The 19,232-nt window shown below is 45.9% G+C and overlaps 1 protein-coding gene across 3 annotated transcripts in view; it reads right to left on the bottom strand.

The window, feature by feature from the left end:
• LOC144798708 (occludin-like) overlaps positions 1-19,232 on the bottom strand; it is a 121,810-nt gene that overhangs the window by 67,507 nt on the left and 35,071 nt on the right. For all 3 annotated transcript variants that reach the window (XR_013603622.1, XM_078669716.1, XM_078669717.1), the window contains exon 3: positions 1,932-2,093. Coding sequence is in view for 2 of the 3 variants with exons in the window: in XM_078669716.1 (XP_078525842.1) it covers positions 1,932-2,093 (162 nt within the window). In the remaining variant the exon portion in view is untranslated. The remainder of the gene's footprint in view (positions 1-1,931; positions 2,094-19,232) is intronic.

Here is a 19,232-nt window from a genome sequence, read left to right as displayed (position 1 = left end):
TGACAGTACAAACAAAACTTACCGCTTCACGTGGAAACATTTCTGCATCTGGTGCCATCAAGCAGAGATGCATCCGCTTTCCTCCTCTCCGGAGCAAGTCTTACCATATTTTTTTACATCTGGCGCAATCAGGTTTAGCGCATAATTTGATAAAGGTTTACTTGGCAGCCATTTCCAGTTTTAGAAGATCTCTTCTCCACTGTTATGGTCTTCTAGAATAATCAAAGAGTTCCTTAAAGGACTGTTTCATACATTTCCTCCTATAAAGCCTCCACCTCCGTCATAGGAGTTGAACCCTGTTATCTCGTAATTGATTAAACCTCCCTTTGAACCAATTCACAAAGCAGAGATCAAGTTCCTGTCATGGAAGCTGGCTTTACTCCTTGCTTTACCCTCAGCCAGAGAGTCAGCAATATTAAGGCTTTTGTTATACAGGAACCTTTTCTGCAATTCAGAACTGACGGAGTCCTCCGCATAAATCCAAAATTCATACCCAAGGTCCCTTCTAACTTCTATCTTAATGAGCCTGTGATACTTAAAACTTTCTTCCCAAATCCTTCTACAGCAGAAGAAAGGGCTCTTCCCGCGCTAGATGTTTTACCTGCAAAAGAAACAAGCCTTTCACAAGTCTTCTCAGCTGTTTGTCGCATACAGTGCTCCAATGAAAGGTTTCCCGCTCTCCAAGCAAACTATTTCTAGGTGGATTTCGAATGCCATTCAATATTGCCATCAGAAGGCAGGCAGACCTTTGTCTTCAAATGTCAGTCGTCATTCCACTAAAGCTGTATCTACTTCTACAGTTTTATTTGCAGGAGTGTCGCTTCCTGAGATTTGCTGGGCCGTTACTCTACACTACTGCTTGGATTCAGGAATTCTCAACAATACGGCAGTGGGCCAAGCAGTGCTTGACATCTTTTTCATTAAGGTGACCAGGGGTGGCCTATCACTACTGCTGTATACACATTGCCATAGTTCAATATGGTTTCCTATTTAAATGCTTAGAGGAATAGATTGCCTAAGTATTATTCCTGTTATTACTATGAATATACTTGCTTTTGAATACATGTTGCCCAATGCTATTGTACATGTCTTATTAAACTATTAGCTATTCTGATTCAAGCATGCAAATCTATGATCCAGTACTGGAGTAAGAAATTAGTTACCTGTAACTTTAGTTCTCCAGTATTGGAAGCTTTCATAGATTCACATGCAACCCCCCCTCCTCCCCTGGGGAAGCTAACCTCCTTCAATCTCAGTATACTTATGCTAGCACTGGTGCTCGAAAATCGGAGGTACTGGGCTTCTCTCAGGGGTGTTCTAGAGGGTGATTCATGCTGATTGGTTAGGACATAACCTTGGTCTCTGTTTTAATAATAACTATGATAGGTTATTAAACTAAGAGGCCTAGGCTTTTTCTAGTTTATACCTATTATGGTACTACTATGTTAAAAGTACTGGAGACTCCCGTCATGACGACGGGGGAAGGATTTAAACATGTGAATCTATGACAGTTTCCAATACTGGAGAACTACAGTTATAGGTAAGTAACTAATTTCTAATATTGCGCCCACTGCAGAACTTACCTGCTTCCGCAGAGGTGAGTAGTTGGAATATATGGCAATGTATACAAAGAATGAGTTCGGCTTCTGCAAGGCAAGTGGACGGGTCTGACGGAGGTCAGGATACATAGTTAAGGATGCCTCATTACAATAGTTCATTACAATGGAAAGGATCATCATGTATTTTATGAATCTCTTATTGAGCTTAGGTAGTCATTGGTTTGTATTTCTAGTTTCTTAGAAAGTTCAGCTGGCTGTCCCTCACTGCCATATTCATCATACAGAAGGGGTGCGTTTTCCTAACTGATCCGCACTCCCCTCCACACCCCCTTCTCTGATATTGGCCCTCTGGCGTCTCCTTACCACACTCACCCATTCTTCCACATTGGGCCCCTCTTGGACTGCAGCCAGGGGCTTGTCCCAGTACACGTTGGGCTTCCCATACCTCCAGATCTTATGTCGAGTCTTGTGCGCAAAGTAGCAGCTGACACAGAGTAGAATGGCGATGATGAACCCGCAGACGATGGCGATGGCCTGGGACAAAGGTAGAGACAATGGGTTATAGAGACTAGAAATGATAGTGAGGCATTGGCATGGGAGACCATAAATTAGAGTATGGAAGAGACAGTGGGGGCAGTAGAAGAAAAACAATGAGTTTGTGTATGGGAGGGACAGTGAGGCAGGAAGAGAGAGACAATGATAGTATATATATATATATATATATATAATAAACATGTCAGGTATTGAGGTATTGCAGCTGCAATACTCAGAACATGCACTTGTCTCAAACTCAATCCAGAAAGATCACCAATTCATAAATACTGCTAAATCTTTTGTTTTAATCCATGAAGCCAAACAAACCCAACGCGTTTCAGCGTCAAACATGTCTTGATCACGGGTAGGGCACGTTTGGAAACATCAACATTTAAAGGTGAATATACAACATAGAAAAAGGACACGTGCCATTTGACAGTTTATGGTTGCAGAGAAAACGGCAGACATCTTAGAATGTATAAATTACATCGCACTAAATGTATAAAAAAATCCAGTTCTTGCCTGCATGCACAACGAGTGCAATATCCGGTTAACTTAGCCTGGTTATGTAGCCATAAATCAAACGTATGACTAAATTGAAATCCTCATACTGCAATGTTGGCAGACCAAAAAGTATATTGAAAAATTCATTAAATAGAACACACAAGCGGCCCATCCACACACAAAGTAGTTTCCTTCTGTAACATGGACTATAAGACAAAGAGTTATTTTTTAGACCCAAAAATATTTTTGTGTTTAGACTTTTTTTTAAATATTAGAACACCATAGCTGACTCTACTAACAATAAAGCTTTACAGAAATCCTAACAAAACAAAAGAAGTATTAACAACATCGAAAAACTGGCATCCGGAGCTGACTTATTGGTAAAGCTAGTTTTTTTTTCTGTTGCCCATTTTAATTATGGTTTATTTGTGTGAAAGAATTCTGGCTTGTTATGATTTGAAAGCAGCATTGGTTTGTCTGTTTCAAAATGCAGGCATGCGCAGTCTCTTTCTCTCTCAATTGAAACTAAAAGTCTCCGAAAACAACATGGCTTTAAATTAAAAGACAGGATTTAGTGAGTGTGGCCCACAAAACATTGTATAGCTAGTTTGATGTTCAGAATGTTAAGTGTCTGAGACTTACAGCACAGGTTCTTTTTTGCAGATTTAACTTTAAACTGAAGACAAAATAAATCATCAAACTAGGCGCCTGAGATGCAGGCAAAATAAATAACTGCAATTTAAAGTTAATATCAAAATTAACAAAATTGATAAAGAATACTTGAATACAGACTTACCGCTAAAGAGAAAGTAACTAATTTTAAGCGAGTGTGAACAAAGCACACAAGTTTTGTAAGTCAGTCAAAGTGAAAGGAGCCAATGGGAAAAGTGGGCTGACCCATTACCCCACGCTGCATGCTGTGGTGGGGGGAATCAAAATGTGATTGACAATTTATCAGACCAATGGGTGAAACCTGCTGATCAAAAGAACCTCAGTGTATGTATATTATATTAGTATGTGTGCTATGAACGTTTTAGAAAAAACAATATTATAGTGCTAAAACTGTTTCAAAGGCCAGACCTAAAAATGAACAGAATACAATCAACAAAATGGAAGAAATTAAAGAAGAATGGCCAGTTAGAAAGAATAGAGCACTAGACACTTTTTGGTGCTTGTGAAGCTATAAAGTATCATTTCACTCGCGGTATATGTTTCAGAGCATTAAGGTGTCCTTCGACATGGTGCTTACATGTCACGCCAAAAACAACACTGAATCAGGAGCCAGTGCCATGATATTATTATTCACTAATTATGTGTGGCAAGTTTGCAACGTTTGTGATATCGAGCTCACGTGTGCTTTTAGCCTGAAATGCTAAGCATGCTGGGGCTTGTAGTCCCTGATTGCTAATAGGAAAAGTGACACTACTTTTCCCAGGATGCGTAGATTCGCTGTTTGAAAAATCAGGACTGGCAGAAAGGACTATCATGACATGGAGCTAGCACAAAACTGTATGAGGGCAATTCTGTGACAAACGGAATGGCCGAGGGTCTGTAAACCAAGTGTCAGTAAGTGTGACATTGCACAAGCTGACACATGAGGTACTCTGCCTCAGCTGTGGCAGAGTGAGGAAACCCCAAGTCTCCTATCTTTAAAAACAAATTGCTTCTAACACTAACTCACTGTTTTTTGTTTTTTTTTAATTGTCAGCGTCTTTCTTCATCCCATAAGTAACCCCTCTGTACTATCTTTGACACAAGAAGTATGTGAATTCTTTGCCGGTATTTTCTTTTAATTGACAAATCCAATAACATCTGCTTAACATTTTCCATGAATACTACTTTTGAAGGTTATTTGATCAATATTTGGGATATCTCAATCGATGAGAATCCATGGCTATTTGTCACACACGTTGACCCTCTGACTCCAGAAATGATAAACAAAACTCCTTCTCTTGGTTAAATTTGGTTGTCCCGGAGAAGCATGCACTTTGCGAATCTTTGGGCATATTACCAACAACTAGCGATAATTATCGCTGTGTTGGCTTAGCTGCAATATTTCTATCGCCGCCCTTCACCTGTTTTTATCGCTGAGATAACTTGCTATTAGCAAGGTTTATCTCAGGAGCGATAAAAAACAGGCGAAATGCGTGAATATCGCTGTCAATACAGCGATATTCACGCATTACCGTGACAATGCTCTTAGCCATGTTATCCACCTCTCATTGGATAAAATGGCTAAGAACTGGTCAGGGCAGGCGTTAGCTTTTGGAGATATTCGCGCTTAGCGCGAATATTTCCAAAACAACGCCTGTGTTGATCATAGGAGATAGCGATGTTTGCGACTGTTTTCAGTCGCTAACATCTTGGCACGCCCACTTTGCATGTCATTAGCGATAATTATCGCTGACATGCAAAGTGGGCCCCTAAATGCCCGCTATCGCCTACAAGCTGTCGCTAACTTATGTTAGCGACAGCTTGGTAATAGGGCGATAAAATTATCGCCGCATTAGCGGGAAAAAGTCCCGCTAATGCGGCGATAATGGCTCTTGGTAATATGCCCCCTTATTTGGCACGGATAAGCTTGCTTCGCTGATCACGGTACTATGCAATGCCTCTTTATTCTCGGCCCTGGTACCTTTGTCCTGGAAGCCCGCTTTGTTACCCCGCTTCTAAAGAAGCTGCTGCTGATCCAGACAGTCCTAGTAATTATTGTACTGGAGAAGCAAGTTGAATTTGCTATTGCATCCTTTCGAGGATCCGGTTCTATGCGTACCCCAGCTCGGTCAGGTTTTCACACTCTATAGCTCTGAGTGTGCCATGATCGAGGTGGCCGAAGCACTTTGTTGCACACTGGAAGAAGGTGTCAGCGCGGCCGCCATTCTTCATTGCTATTTGGTCACATTGGACACCATCTCTCAGAACAATCTGTTGATTGGACTACACAAGTTTGTACTCAAGGCCCATCTCTGAGATAGTTGGGACCCAACCCTCAGGACTGAAGAGAAGCCGTCAAGATCTCAGCATCTAGGCCTGTAAACCAAGGAATGCCACAGGGCTCTTCCTTGAGCCCTACTCAGTTTCATACTTGATCACGGTATATGGCTTCACCTTTATGACCAACGCGAATGATGCAAAACTCCTCTTCTGTCTGGACGGCCTCATCAGTCACACCAAGAAACAGGTTAAAAACTGCCTCTAGCATTGACTCTCTGATGAGTAAACAAGCAAAACCCAAGCACTTCTCTCAGGCTGTCCCCAAGAAGTTTGTTTTTATACTTGGTGGCCCAAAAATGTCCTTCTCTTAATTTTTGTGTCATGAGTGTGGTGGTCGTACTTGGGGGAGACTCAGGAGGAATGAAGGGCCGGGTATGGGCCATATATCTATATATATAATTATACGTGCTCACTGTCCTACTGGGTGGTGAGGACAACCACGAGCGGTTGTTGCTCCTTGTATTTATAGCCTCCGGTCCGCGCCCGGGCCGGGAGGCTGAGGTGGATACATTATATTGCAGTGGCCGGATGGCTCTACAAGGAGTTTGGGTGTTTGACTGGTCAGATCGCTCACAGCCGATTTACAGGTTCATAAGGTCATGTTTTCGTCTTTTTTCTTGCAAATGTTAAAGAAAGGTAGCCCTCGTTTGCCTCTCAGATCTCGTAAACGTGTCTTCCCAGCCACCATAATGTCGGGATCGGATTATTTCCACGAACTGTAGCTCGGTTTATCTAAGAATTAGGAGCGCTAATCCAGCTAATTCCTTAATTGGCTATATGTCATCTTTGGGCTGGACGGAAGGACGCACGCGCATTTCCTCAAGAAGACGCCATCTAAGAGTGGCAGAGTGTTGCTTCACTCTCTCTGCCTCGCCCTCCGGTTGGTTCGCCGTCTGGCTCCAGCCCCCTTCAGACCAAGGGCCATATGTATCAAGCGAATTCGCATTCGCAAAGGCCGAAATTTGCATTTGCTAAATGGAATGTATTAAGCAAAATGTGGTGCAAAATAAGGAATCACAAAATTGGCGATTCCTTAAATACAATGTATGATGCAAAAAAAATTGCTAATTGTCCCTAAGGAATCGCATATTACCACCAACTTCAAGTTGGTGGTAATTTGCGAATTTCTTGAAAAATGCCAATATTGGCATTTTTCAAAGTGCCATGTGATGCACATGCATGCCCTTAGGGCATGTACGTGCACCACATGTGTACCCATGCTTATTTCAGGGGTGCAACAGGGTGTCCTTTGGACACCCCTGCACCCTTGAAATTATTCTCAATTTGCGATTAGCAAATTGTGAATCGCAAATTGAGAATAATTTCACATTCATTCCTATGGGCCTCCTGGCCCATAGAAATGAATGGGAAATAATTCCTTAATTGTGATTAGCAATTTGCTAATCGCAATTAAGAAATTTTAAGAAATCGCTAAAAAAAAAGCGAATTTCTACATACATACCATTTTGCGATTTATAAATAGCGATTCCTTAAAAATCGCTATTAAGAAATCGCAAAAGGGTATGTTGATACATATGGGCCCAAGCTGCCTCTCCATCATCAGCTGATCTCTGCCTTCCTCCTCTCTTGCTGGGCGAGTCTGCGAGGCGGGGGTCGCTGGCCCGGGATCCTGGCGGCCACACAATGGCCAGACCATGTGAACGTCAGGAAAACGTCAAAACACATCTTTCCTGGGGACTGCGGGCGTATGCAGCGTCATTTCCGGTCATTCTTCTAATCTAGGGCATTCTTTTGGGCATCAGTGGGTACTTTAGAAGTGTCTTCAGCTTAACACAGCAGGGCCATGTCCGGGGACCCCTGGATAGGAGGGTATGGTATGGGGGAAGGCCTGGGGCACCCGGCCGAATCCGACAGAAATGCAGGAGGGAACCCTGAAGATGGCGTGATATGCAGACGGGCGTGTGCCACCCGGTGACGCCTTCTGGCAGCTTGTGAAACGTGATCATTGAGTGTAAACGTATAAACTTGGGACAATAATTGTACATCTATAAACAGGCCATAAAAGGAGCCATTGCCGAGCTGAAGTAACTCTAGTACAAGAGAAACGATGAGGTAAAGGAGATGACGATGAGGAGGGGTGGGGGTGGGGGCCCCAGGATAACCTGAGCAGAGAGAGGGGGCGGGTGAGAGCAAGCAAGATGGGAGAGAGCGAGTGAGAAGAGAGTGAAAGAGGGTGAGAGGGAGGATGGGCAGGAAGAGGGGCAAAAAGAGAAAAAGAGTGACCTGGGAGGGAGCAGAAACTGCAGAGACGAGTGTGAGAGAGGGAGGACAGGTAGAGGGGAGAGAGAAAAGAGTGAGAGAGGGGAGGGAGCAGAAACTGCAGAGACGGGTGTGAGAGAGGGAGGACAGGTAGAGGGGAAAGAGAGAAAAGAGTGAGAGAGGGGAGGGAGCAGAGACGGGTGTGAGAGAGGGTGGACAGGTAGAGAGAAAAGAGTGAGAGAGGGGAGGGAGCAGAAACTGCAGAGACGGGTGTGAGAGAGGGAGGACAGGTAGAGGGGAAAGAGAGAAAAGAGTGAGAGAGGGGAGGGAGCAGAGACGGGTGTGAGAGAGGGTGGACAGGTAGAGGGGAAAGAGAGAAAAGAGTGAGAGAGGGGAGGGAGCAGAGACGGGTGTGAGAGAGGGAGGACAGGTAGAGGGGAAAGAGAGAAAAGAGTGAGAGAGGGGAGGGAGCAGAGACGGGTGTGAGAGAGGGTGGACAGGTAGAGGGGAAAGAGAGAAAAGAGTGAGAGAGGGGAGGGAGCAGAGACGGGTGTGAGAGAGGGTGGACAGGTAGAGGGGGGAGGGAGAAAAGAGAGAGAGGGGAGGGAGCAGAAACTGCAGAGACGGGTGTGAGAGAGGGAGGACAGGTAGAGGGGAAAGAGAGAAAAGAGTGAGAGAGGGGAGGGAGCAGAGACGGGTGTGAGAGAGGGTGGACAGGTAGAGGGGGGAGGGAGAAAAGAGAGAGAGGGGAGGGAGCAGAAACTGCAGAGACGGGTGTGAGAGAGGGAGGACAGGTAGAGGGGAAAGAGAGAAAAGAGTGAGAGAGGGGAGGGAGCAGAGACGGGTGTGAGAGAGGGTGGACAGGTAGAGGGGAGAGAGAAAAGAGTGAGAGAGGGGAGGGAGCAGAAACTGCAGAGACGGTGTGAGAGAGGGAGGACAGGTAGAGGGGAGAGAGAAAAGAGTGAGAGAGGGGAGGGAGCAGAGACGGGTGTGAGAGAGGGTGGACAGGTAGAGGGGGGAGGGAGAAAAGAGAGAGAGGGGAGGGAGCAGAAACTGCAGAGACGGGTGTGAGAGAGGGAGGACAGGTAGAGGGGAAAGAGAGAAAAGAGTGAGAGAGGGGAGGGAGCAGAGACGGGTGTGAGAGAGGGAGGACAGGTAGAGGGGAAAGAGAGAAAAGAGTGAGAGAGGGGAGGGAGCAGAGACGGGTGTGAGAGAGGGTGGACAGGTAGAGGGGAAAGAGAGAAAAGAGTGAGAGAGGGGAGGGAGCAGAGACGGGTGTGAGAGAGGGTGGACAGGTAGAGGGGAAAGAGAGAAAAGAGTGAGAGAGGGGAGGGAGCAGAGACGGGTGTGAGAGAGGGTGGACAGGTAGAGGGGAGAGAGAAAAGAGTGAGAGAGGGGAGGGAGCAGAAACTGCAGAGACGGTGTGAGAGAGGGAGGACAGGTAGAGGGGAGAGAGAAAAGAGTGAGAGAGGGGAGGGAGCAGAGACGGGTGTGAGAGAGAAAAGAGTGAGAGAGGGGAGGGAGCAGAAACTGCAGAGACGGGTGAGGGAGCACAGAGTGGAAGGGAGAGAGTGCGACGATGGGAGAAACAACGAGAGGCCATGAAACACAGGGAGGAAAGGTAGAATTGATGAAAGAGAGTGGGGCATAAGGCGATGGGGTAAGCACGAGACGGGGCAGAGTAAGGATGAGGGAGGGGTTGGCTGGAGTAAGCACGAGACAGGCCAGAGTATCGATGAAGGAGGAGGTGGATGGAGCAGTTCACAAATTGGGGGTACATGCAGATACACAGCATCTACCCACTCTTTTCACAGGGTGCACACCGTTCCCTCTGCCAAGAAGTTGGGCTCCACAGAAATATGCTGAACTTGTCCCGGTGTAATTTTCTGATACCAGGACACTTTCAGCAGCGCCTGGGCACTGTCTGCTTTCGATTCCCAGCAGCAACGTTCAGCAATGGGGGAGCTTTTGTTTTCACCTCCAGCTGGGCTGAACTTAAGTGGCCATCAGGCCTCCATTAGTTTGAATATCCTTGCTGGAGGCGGCCTGGAACCTCACACTTAAATGTAAATGTCATGGAGGGGAAATAAAGGCACACCGCTTGTTATCTCCTCACAGGCACTTAGAAGAGGCATACTTTTGCCTTTGTTCAGTCCCTGTATATTAGAGATGCATGCCCAGTAGGAATGTCAGGTATGTTTGTCTGTCCCAGTAGTTACACAAATAACAATTTGAATAGCACTATTTTATTTCTTTTAGAGTGCTATGCAACCCAACGCACGGTGTCAGAGCTCTTTACGTAACATACACATTATACATTGACAATACATCATGTACATGAGTAAATTGATGTACAAGATGAGTTACATGAGACAGTGAGGGTTACAAGGTGTAGTAGTCACATGTCATTCATATCTCACTGGTCTTTTACAATGATTTCAATTTATGAACTGCAGGGTAACGAAAGGATCTCTGTGTTAAAAGCAGCAACCCACTTTACTATCTACATAAAATAAAAAAAATCTGTCATCTGCGTGCTAGATGGTATGCTTTGCAGGAGACACATTTACCTTCTCTACAACTTTGATTCAAAGCTGGGACTTTACAAAACACAGATCTCTCCAGCAAGTCCATTAACCACCAGAGTTATCTCACCAATATTGCTATTCCCTGAGATTTACTGGGAACTTTCACTGCAGATGCCTTAACCCAATCAAATATTTTAAAACGCTGACTTTGCAACCAATTAAGCAAAACAGATCTACCTCCATGCTTCTCCTTGTTGCCAATTTCTTTGTGGTAGGGTTTAAAAACATGTATCAATTGGTTGAGGCCCAGATTTTGCATAGGGATTGAGCCACTTTTTTGGTACAACCCGAACCGCAAATCTCATTTGTTAAATATCATAATGCGCTTAAATGTACTCTTGATATACCTGATAAACATATGTGTGAGGTCTTAATATTGAATGTCGCTTTCTCTGATGTCACGTGCAATGTTACGCTTCATGACATCATGTACTGTGATGGCGCGCGTCATGATTTCACTTGCATACTACCTAACCTGGTTAGTCTCCCCCACTTCTTTTTTTAGGACTTGTGCCCTGGGAAGGAGTAAGCATGCGGCGGGGCAGGGTATCGATGAGGGAGGGGTGGATGGAGTAAGAACGAGAGGGGCGGTAGTATCAATGAGGGAAAAAGGATGGAGTGAGATGGGGCAGGGTATCGATGAGGGAGAGGGTGGATGAAGTAAGCACAAGACTGAGCAGGGTATAGATGAGGGAGGGGGTGGATGGAGTAGGCATGAGACGGGGCAGGGTATCCATGAGGGAGGGGGTGGATGGAGTACGAAGGAGACGGGGCAGGGTAAAGATAAAGGAGTGGGTTGATGGAGTAAGCACGAGATGGAACAGGGTATCGATGAGGGAGGGGTGGATGGAATAAGCATGGGAACGGGGCAGGGTATTGAGGGAGGGGTGGATGGAATAAGCATGGGAACGGGGCAGGGTATTGAGGGAGGGGCGGATGGAATAAGCATGGGAAATGGGCAAGGTATCGATGAGGGAGGGGGTGGATGGAGTAAGCATGGGAAATGGGCAAGGTATCGATGAGGGAGGGGGTGGATGGAGTAAGCATGGGAAATGGGCAAGGTATCGATGAGGGAGGGGGTGGATGGAGTAAGCACAAGACGGGGCAGAGTATCGATGAGGGCAGAGGAGATGTCCACCGTCAGCTCAGGGACTTTTACATGTGCGCTTCGTGCTGTTCATTTTCATATTTCCACCAGTGGCCCTGGAGCTTAGTGAGGCTGCCAGCTCGGCATACCACCCCTCACCATGCCTCTGATCTAGGGGAAGAGGGTGGGAGGGGCGGTCTCCATGCCAATTAATCCTTGAGCCTCTTTTCTGTAGGGGCCAGGGAAAGGCGCCAGCTCTCAAGCCATCTCACAGGAAATATTTGGCTGGCCAAGGGAGTCTGTGCCCCCCCATCCCCAAGACTTTTGTGAAGGTCTAATTTCCTCATGATCTCCCTCCACTGCTATGCGTTTTCACGTTCCCCACTGTAAGAATGCAACTTCAAGTCCCAGAATGCTTAGTGCCGTTGGCTGAAATACTAAAAGGCCTTGGCTGAAAAGTCACCCTCACGTCATAGACACAGTTGTTAGGGTGTTCGAAGCTGACAACCCTCACTTTTTGTGAAGGTGGGCAAAGTTTTCAGACTTCACCAGACTTTTTTTGTTCATCGAAATTTAGCTTCTCTTCAGTGTAAGCACCGGCCTGCAGATAGATATCCGGCCAAGATATGAAAGTTCACTGTGATTGCACCCCTCCCTTGACCCTGTAAGACAACTTCTATAAATGCGGGTCTGATGAGGTGCAGAGGTTTTGTATAGCACCATTATGCCTTATTTCAGCAACTTCAGAGCAACAAAGACAATGTAAGCAACAAATCGAACAGTAAGAAGGGCTGTGGAAGCTCATAAACCACCCCTGGCACCAGGGTCAGACTGGCCTACTGGGCTATCATGCAATGCCCGAGGGGCTTGTTTTTATTGTTGATTTCCCTTATATGCCCACAAACATTGCCTGTAGCAAGCACAAATTCACGCAGTCTCCTATACCTAGCAAAACATCTATGCAACGTGTCTTTACAAGTTCAAAACTGCAATATTTGTAATTGTGGGCCACTTTTTAGGTCTCGCCTAAGCAGCGCTTGCGCTGTCTCTTCGAGACATGCTGCGCTCAGGTATGGCCTCTAAGCTCTGCTCCTCGCCCAACAGAGGGTTGTTTCTGGGATCTCTGCTATTTACTGGCTCACTTCTGTCACCGCAGTCACTCAGGCTCCACACGGAAAACAGCAGCAGGTTGCAGGGTAAGCGTTTCGGGGCCAGGACTTCCTTCCAGCATCTCAGGCTCCTCACATGGTGTCCACCACCACTCCAGGTCCCTGGAGAAACCTTTGCCCTCCAGCTATTTAATATTTTTATCCCGGGAATTGTCCCGCAATAGCTGGGCTCCATCTCCCATCTTCACTCCTCCATATCCGCGCACGGCGTTAGTCGGCCACGTCCTTCGGTCACCACTCGGAGGGAAGGGGGCACCTTCTATCAGGCCATGTGCTCGCAGCCTCCAGATTCCCCCGATGGACTCTGTTGCATGGGCCACGCCCGTCTCCTTCTCAGGACCGCGGCTCCAGCCGCCCACGCAAGTCCGATGCAAACTGCCCTCCAGGGGCCGCAGGCGACTCCTCTCACTCGCCGAGAGCTGCCGATGTTCACCCTGGGCCCAGAGAACACGGCGGGGGTTCGGCGGCACCCAGCAGGTACTGTTATTTTGCGAATTAGGGCCAGATTCATTATGTTAGGAGGCAGCGGTCCGTGGGAGTCTCGTTAAGCAGCTACCATCTCCGCTGGCGCTTGGCCACGCCCCCGGCTCTGCTCTTCACTTTTGGCAAAGGCACCATCCATGCCATTCCCAAAGGAATACAAAGAATGGTGTACACTACAAGGAATATGCCTCTTCACCAAGCATACCATTATCCTACATGCTGTCACAACGCGGTCGTAACAACGACCACGTTGTGACAACGCATACCATTACTCCGCAAGTCGTTACGACGGCTTGCGCAGGGTGGGCACTGGATGTTGGAATAGTAAAATGTACTAATCCAACTGCAGTCTGTGCGGACTGTAGGGAAGGTGTTGGATTTTAAATCCAACACCTTCTCCCCCCCTCTGCAAGTGATTGTATCGACTGGCGGAGTAATGGTATACGTTGTCACAACGCGGTCGTTGTAACGACTGCGTTGTGACAGCATGCAGGGTCACGGATGCGGGGTGAAGGTGGTTTACCCACTACAAGGGTTTATTGTTAGTAACTCCAAAAGGAATACCCTAACACTGTAATGGAATGCTAGATTCCGTAAAACGAGAAATACAGACGAGAACCGACTCATTGACATGGATTACTGGAACATTTATTACATTCATTGTTCGGAAATCTTCAATGTTTTCCCAGTATAGTTACGGAGATTAATATAGACCCTGATATGGACCCATTTCAGTGCCTGTTCTAAAATACTACAGGGTCTGAGACCCGGAGGGACCGAGCCCACTTAAAGCCCTGGCTGCAGATGCAAATTTAGACACACAAAATATTTGGCTAATGGTGCAAAATATTTAATATTTAATATTCTACCTGTGTTTAGCTCCCTTGAGTTGAAGTGAAAAATACTGAAGTGAAAATGTAGCTAGCACAGAGACACCTAGCAGTTGCGTGCATTTTTTTTTTAGGATTTTGTAGCCTTTGCAATAAGAAAATAAATTCTACCAATAAAGGAAGAAATGCTTGCGCTCGTTCCTTAAGCCACTGGGTAATGGGATTCCTATAATAGGTCTTAAGGAAAGGATGCAGTACCACAGGCTGGTACAGCCTTTGGTATTGCACCCTTACCTTCATTAAAGGTTTTTTTTTCTTATGCTACTGCTGGTATAAATGTAAAAGAAAAAAAACATAGCATTTGCAACGCCAATAGCTCACATTTTCACTAATGCGAGACCTATGGCATTGCAAATGCTTGTTTAACTATCTGATTCGCAGATGGGGGACAATTTTATTTTGGCATCTGAGCCTATTTTCTGCCCCAGTCCCACACTGCCTGGCACTCCTGAAGCACTACTGAACCAGGCTCTGTTTGTGAGGGACCAGCCCCAGACCAGGTGCCAGGTCTTTAAATGGAATGGCACTCTTGGGTACTTCGGGGCATATTACCAAGGGCCTTATCGCCGCTTTAGCGGGAATTTTTCCCGCTAAAGCGGCGAGAATTTTATCGCCCTATTAGTTAGCGACAGCTATTAGGAGATAGCGATCATCTTGGGGCCCACTTTGCATGTCAGCGATAATTATCGCTAATGACATGCAAAGTGGGCGTGCCAAGATGTTAGCGACTGGAAACAGTCGCTAACATCGCTATCTCCTATTACCTACTTTTGGAAATAATCGCGCTAAACGCGATTATCTCCAAAAGCTAACGCCTGCCCAGAGCAGTTCTTAGCCATGTTATCCAATGGAAGGTGGATAACATGGCTAAGAGCATTGTCACGATAATGCATGAATATCGCAGATTTTTCAGCGATATTCATGCATTTCGCACGATTTTTACCGCTTTTGAGATAAACCTTGATAATATCAAGGTATCTCAGCAGTAAAAATCGTCGGAGCGCGGCGATATAATTATAGCCGCTAACCAAGCTTAGCGATAATTATCGCTATTGCTTGGTAATATGCCCCTGAGTGTCTGCAGTTCTGTACTTTAAAAGGGAGAGTACTGGCACTTCTCAGCAGGGGTGCGGTGTCTAATGGGAGAGTTTCAGCACTTCTGAACAGCAAACAGGTACCCTATTGTAGTGATTACAACACTTCTTGGACTGGTAGGACCATAGACAGAAGAGGCGGAACCTCAGTCTCTGTGTCCCCTGATCTGGAGTCTCTGCATTGCAGAAGCGCTGCACGTGGCCTTTGAGGTGGCTGGTGCCAGCCACAAGGACTGCTGTCAGCTTACTCCGGAGCTGGGCTCTTATTAGACTGGTTACTTGGGGCGGGGGGGACAAAGAAGGAGGAATGATTCAATTAATCTCTGCCACTTGTAATTACTTGGGGGCTTATGTCAGTACATAGAGACACACAGAAAATAGATCTGAGTTCCTTCTGCTCTTGCAGAGGGTAAGCCCTCAGCAGTTTGGTTTGGTCTCTCAATATTGGGGCAGAACCAAGACTGTTTTGCAGATGCCTGGTTCCTGTATACAGTGGCACATTAAACAAAAATATGGACTAGAATGCAGACCAAAGAACACCAGGGTCTGATATTTTTTAATTCCTTTCAACACCTTTTCTTTATCCCCTGTGGGAACTCTGACTATGACAGGCATGCTCAGATCTGTGGTCTGTATTCATAGCACTCAAGATGCACCTCACTGATGAGGTACAGGAACAAGAATGTCTGGGGTTGTGTGAGTTGCCTTCCACAGAAGATGCTGCCTAGTAGTTCAGTCTGCATTGCCCTTACTAGAACAACCGGGGTTGCTGGTGTTCCCTTCCACAGGCGATGCCGCCTAGCAGTTCAGTCTGCATTGTCCTTACTAGAACAACCGGTGTTCCTGGTGTTACCTTCCACAGAAGATGCCGTCTAGCAGTTCAGTCTGCACTGTCCTTACTAGAACATCCGGAGTTGCACGAGTGCCTTTCACAGGAGATGCTGCCTAGCCGTTCAGTCTGGACGGTCCTTACTGGGCTAGAGCCAGGACTTGTTTGGATAATGTAAGTCTCAGTTTGTAGTGGAACAGTAAGCAAAAACTTGATGGACTGGAATGTAGCCTCAGTGAGTATGCCTATTGAATAGTAGTCGTATCAAAGTGGTCTTTAATGGGCTGGTCTGATAAGGGGCTGCTTGGAGCAGGCACAAATGTAATGAACAAAACAAGAGTATTCCAAAGCAATTAAGGAGACCATCAATATGGAGCAAGAAACGACTTCACTTAAGGCGTTTTGAAGAAAGCTCTCACTCACCACCTAGTGATGACATGCTTCATCATCGGGCCCCACAGAGGGGATCTAGCATCCCCTCTGTGTGCTGCAACGCCAGATCTACTGCGGAGCGGGTTGGTGGGTAAGGACAGTGCTGTGCAAAGAATATTAAGGGAGTGATGTGAGGTTTAAAAAAGTCTGTAGTGTATCAAAATTAATTTTATTAGGATCACTAAGGACTTATCAATAAAATGATGTGTAGGAAATACGTCCACAATTATTCAAGTGGTAGTTTCCTAAGTCAGTCGACATGTTTCAGCCACGAAACAGTGTGAATTTACCTGGCATTCTTCAGGACTTGGTGTGAGTAAACCCTGGCGGTATGGACTCTCTACGGTCCACCCTTACCTAGGGACGTGAAAGTGAAAATAAATAATGAAAAAGTGCAAAAAATTAGAAAGAAAAGCAGTCTTTCTAATAACTCCTGGTTTAGGAGGCTTCCGATATTACGGTTTCTGCACCTGTTAGGGAAAAAAAGGACAAGGACAGACAAAGAGACAGAACATACAATCAGTTGTATTGATGATCGCCTATTTACAGTCCATTGTGCTCCAGTTGGTGGTATCAGAGACATCATGTGGTTGAATAACAGTATAGTTAACACCACCTTGGTCCCCAGAGGTTAGAGCGTTATGGGTAGGTAGTGCTAAGTGCTATACGTGCTATGTACAACGCGTGATATTTACAGGGGTTGTGGGTTTAAAACGCTATCAACCTAAAAATATTGGCGCGATCATGATCGTGCCGAAAAATTAAAATCAGGGTAATTTCTCACTTTGATAGTGTGATGATTTTAGACTCTACCAACTGGACCCACCAAGCCTCAAAAAGTTCGGAAGTATCGGAAGCCTCCTAAACCAGGAGTTATTAGAAAGACAGCTTTTCTTTCTAATTTTTTGCACTTTTTCATTATTTATTTTCACTTTCACGTCCCTAGGTAAGGGTGGACCGTAGAGAGTCCATACCGCCAGGGTTTACTCACACCAAGTCCTGAAGAATGCCAGGTAAATTCACACCGTTTCGTGGCTGAAACATGTCGACTGACTTAGGAAACTACCACTTGAATAATTGTGGACGTATTTCCTACACATCATTTTATTGATAAGTCCTTAGTGATCCTAATAAAATTAATTTTGATACACTACAGACTTTTTTAAACCTCACATCACTCACTTAATATTCTTTGCACAGCACTGTCCTTACCCACCAACCCGCTCCGCAGTAGATCTGGGCGTTGCAGCACACAGAGGGGATGCTAGATCCCCTCTGTGGGGCCCGATGATGAAGCATGTCATCACTAGGTGGTGAGTGAGGGCTTTCTTCAAAACGCCTTAAGTGAAGTCGTTTCTTGCTCCATATTGATGGTCTCCTTAATTGCTTTGGAATACTCGTTTTGTTCATTAGACTGATACTGGGGTGTAAGAGTATCCCACTACCCTACCTCTCCTTTTGTTTTGATATGCAGGCACAAATGTGTCAGTGAGCAAAGGTGTGAGTACCATGTGTGTCGAAAGATGCATCTGAAAGGGACAATCCAGGAGGGAGTGCAATGCTAAGCGAAGACTAGTCTCTATAAGGGACTTCGATAGATTACAATGAGAAGGAAGAACTTTGCACCCCTGATTTGTTCCCATTTTAGAGTTCCGAGTGTGGGGTCTGCGTCTTGCTGGATGACTGAAGAATGAGTTAGATGGGTAACCTGGGGGCTCCTAAAGATCACTCCTTACACCCTCCCAGCACCACCATCCTCTCGCCAACAATCCTGTCTCTTCCATCCCAGGTCTTACATCCTGGATTAAAAGATTTGATCTTGGTTTATCCCTCAAGATGGGCACAGTGCCGAAGATGCTTTCTTGCTCTGTGCACATTGTGACTTCCTTTGTGATAAAAAATATGATGCTTCAAACATCAAGAGGGAGATATGCTCTAATCCTTTCAAGATCCAGACGTAGCAAAAAAGGGAGCTGGGTGCTTATCCCAGCATAGGCCCTTTCTGAAACTCTTACGGTTCATGGCAGGCAACTGAATCTCTCTGTGCCTCAAAAAGTTGTAAATGTGTGCAATGGAACTGGAAGATTCAATGTGTAAAGTACAATTGATGTACACGCTGCAGTGTTAGGAAGCGTAGGGCCCGCTGTCCGTGCCTCCATGGCTTTGTTGACTGAAAAGGCTTCCATTTTCTGGGAGTACGTGGCAGATCCGCTTGCAAGATGGCAATTGAGTTGTGGTTCCATTTGTTGTCCCAAGGTCCTTTGCAGGTCAACTACCATTGTGGCCAGTTGGACCATTATCTGACAGTGAGTTATCCCAAACCATCATGGCTCCCTTCCAGCCATTTTATGGTGACTCGATGTAGACTTGTTGAGCGATATCACTGCACAGATTACCCAACACGTTGCTATTTTAGGAACATTCGGTAAGCATTGCATGTAGTGTGATAAACACCGAGATATCAATCTTGACAGTGGTCCAGAAGTGTCCGGCCTCAACCGGTCATGTGTTTCCTTTTTCTGGTGTGTACTCTAGCTTGAAGTGGTTGATCACTAGACCTTGGGTTCTACTCCTGTAGTTCTAGGTCTTACTAATGCAGTATTCTACTACTTCGCTATAACCCTGGCAAGTCCTGGTTGGTCAGTCACTACCTTGCTATCAGATGCAAAGGCCTGAAAGGGAGGGATGTGGCCTGACTTTTGAACTATGGAACCAGGTTCAAGTCCTGGAGTTGGCTCAACATCGTGCGATTCTGAGCAAATCACATACTCTCCTCATGCCTTAACCACATGAGCGCTAGCGAAATTCCCCTCCTGTGCTCTTCTTTACAAAAACCCATTATTCATGAC

Source organism: Lissotriton helveticus, chromosome 12 (genome assembly GCF_964261635.1).
Source record: "Lissotriton helveticus chromosome 12, aLisHel1.1, whole genome shotgun sequence".
Taxonomy (NCBI): Eukaryota; Metazoa; Chordata; class Amphibia; order Caudata; family Salamandridae; genus Lissotriton; species Lissotriton helveticus.
Note: the sequence above shows the minus strand (reverse complement) of the source record. Positions and strands in the feature narration are given on the sequence as shown.